The 2,065-nt window shown below is 63.4% G+C and overlaps 1 protein-coding gene across 1 annotated transcript in view; it reads right to left on the reverse strand.

The window, feature by feature from the left end:
- LOC122545325 (tapasin-like) overlaps positions 1 to 1,859 on the reverse strand; it is a 51,668-nt gene extending 49,809 nt beyond the window's left edge. The window contains exon 1 of the mRNA XM_087979126.1: positions 1,669 to 1,859. Coding sequence (XP_087835252.1) covers positions 1,669 to 1,723 — 55 coding nt within the window. The 5' untranslated portion in view covers positions 1,724 to 1,859. The remainder of the gene's footprint in view (positions 1 to 1,668) is intronic.
- Between the last annotated feature and the right edge of the window lie 206 nt (positions 1,860 to 2,065).

A 2,065-nucleotide genomic window follows, 5' to 3' on the forward strand; every position in this document is an offset into this window, starting at 1 on the left:
CTCTCTCTCTCCTTCCCTCTACCCCCACCCTACTCCTCCCCTCACTCTCTCTCTTCCTCCCACTCACTCTCCCCCTTCCCCATCCTCTCTCTCTCTCCCTCCCTCCCACTCCCTCCACCCTCCCCTCTCTCTCTCTGTCCCTCCCTCTACCCCCACCCTCCCCCTCCCCTCACTCTCTCTCCCTCCCTCCCCTCCCCTCCCCTCTCGCTCTCCTCTCCCTCTCGCTCTCCTCTCCCTCTCCCCCACCCTCCCCCTCCTCTCTCTCTCTCTCTTCCCTCCCCCCACCCCACTCCATCTCCTCCCTCACTCTCTCCCTCCTTCCCCCACACCCCTCGCTCTCCCTCCCTCTCCCCCACCATCCCCTCCCCCCTCTCTCTTTCCCTCTCCCTCCACCCACCCTCCCCCTCCCCGTCACTCTCTCCCGCCCTCCCCCTCCCCTCTCTCTCCCTCTCCCTCCCCCACTCTTCCCCTCCCCGTCTCTCTCTCTCTCTCCCGCCCTCCCGTCCTCTCCCCCCACTCTTCCCCTGCCCCCTCTCTTCCTCCCTCCCACTCCCCCCATCCTTTCCCCTCCCCTCCCTCCCTCTCTCTCTCTCCCACGCTTCCCCTCCCCTCTCTCCCTCTCTCCCTCCCTCTCCCACGCTTCCTCCTCCCCTCTCTCTCTTTCCCTCCCTCCCTCTCTCTCCCACGCTTCCGCCTCCCCTCTCTCTCTCTCCCTCCCTCCCTCCCTCTCCCACGCTTCCCCCTCCCCCCCTATCTCTCTCCATCCCTCCATTTCTCTCCCACGTTTCCCCCTCCCCTCTCTCTCCCTCCCTCTCCCACGCTTCCCCCTCCCCTCTCTCTCTCTCTCTCACTCTCTCTCCCACGCTTCCCCCTCCCCTCTCTCTCTCCCTCCCTCCCTCTCTCTCCCACGCTTTCCCCTCCCCCTCTCTCTCTCTCTCTCTCCCTCCCTCCCTCCCTCTCACTCTCACACTTCCCCCTCCTCCCCTCCCTCCCACGCTTCCCCCTCCCCTCTCTCTCCCTCCCTCTCTCTTTCCCCCTTCCCCTCCCCTCTCTCTCCCTCCCTCTCTCTTACCCCCTTCTCCTCCCCTCTCTCTCTCTCCCACACTTCTCCTTCCCCTGTCTCTCTCCCTCCCTCCCTCTCTCTCCCACGCTTCCCCCTCCCTTCCCTCCCTCTCCCTCCTTCCCCCTCCCTTCTCTCTCTTTCCCTCCCTCCCTCTCTCTCCCACCCTCCCTCTCTCTCTCCCACGCTTCCCCCTCCCCTCTCTCTCTCTCCCTCCCTCCCTCTCTCTCCCACGCTTCCCCCTCCCCCCTCTCTCTCTCTCCCTCCCTCTCTCTCTCTCCTTCCTTCCCCCACCCCTCTCTCTCTCTCCCTCCTTCCCCACCCCTCGCTCTCTCTCTCTCTCCCTCCCTCCCTCCTTCTCCCTCTCCCCCCACCTTCCCCCTCCCCTCTCTCTCTCTCCCTCCCCCTCTCTCTCCCCCTTCTACCTCTCTCTCCCTCCCTCTCTCTTTCCCTCCTTCACCACCTCTCTCTCTCTCTCTCTCTCCCTCCCTCCTTCTCCCTCTCCCCCCATCTTCTCCCTCCCTCCATTCTGCAGCAGTGGGGGAGCTGATCCTCTCTCTCTCTCTGTCCCTGGAGGACTGAGCAGGATGTATAGAGAGCTGCGTTACCTGGGAGTGAGCAGACGCTGAGGATAAGAGTTACTTTATAAACCAGAATCTCCATCTCCAGCTCCAGCAATAGGGCTCTCTCCCTGTCTCCCGAATCAGCTCCTTCCTCAGTTCAGGGTCAGATCGAAACCAGCCAGGCCCCGAGAGCGAGACAGAGAGGGAGAGAGAGAGAGGGAGAGTCAGACTCCACTTTCACTTTCATTTCTGTTTCCTGGAACTGGAGGTTCCCCCCTCCCCCTCTCCGTACCACCCTCCCCCTCTCCGTACCACCCTCTCTCTCTGTACCACCCTCTCTCTCTGTACCACCCTCCCCCTCTCCGTACCACCCTCTCTCACTCTCTGTACCACCCTCTCTCTCTCTGTACCACCCTCCCCCTCTCTGTACCACCCTCCCCCT

This window comes from Chiloscyllium plagiosum, unplaced genomic scaffold, assembly GCF_037043375.1.
Source record: "Chiloscyllium plagiosum isolate Xiang-an unplaced genomic scaffold, Cpla_swu_hap1 HiC_scaffold_35, whole genome shotgun sequence".
Taxonomy (NCBI): domain Eukaryota; kingdom Metazoa; phylum Chordata; class Chondrichthyes; order Orectolobiformes; family Hemiscylliidae; genus Chiloscyllium; species Chiloscyllium plagiosum.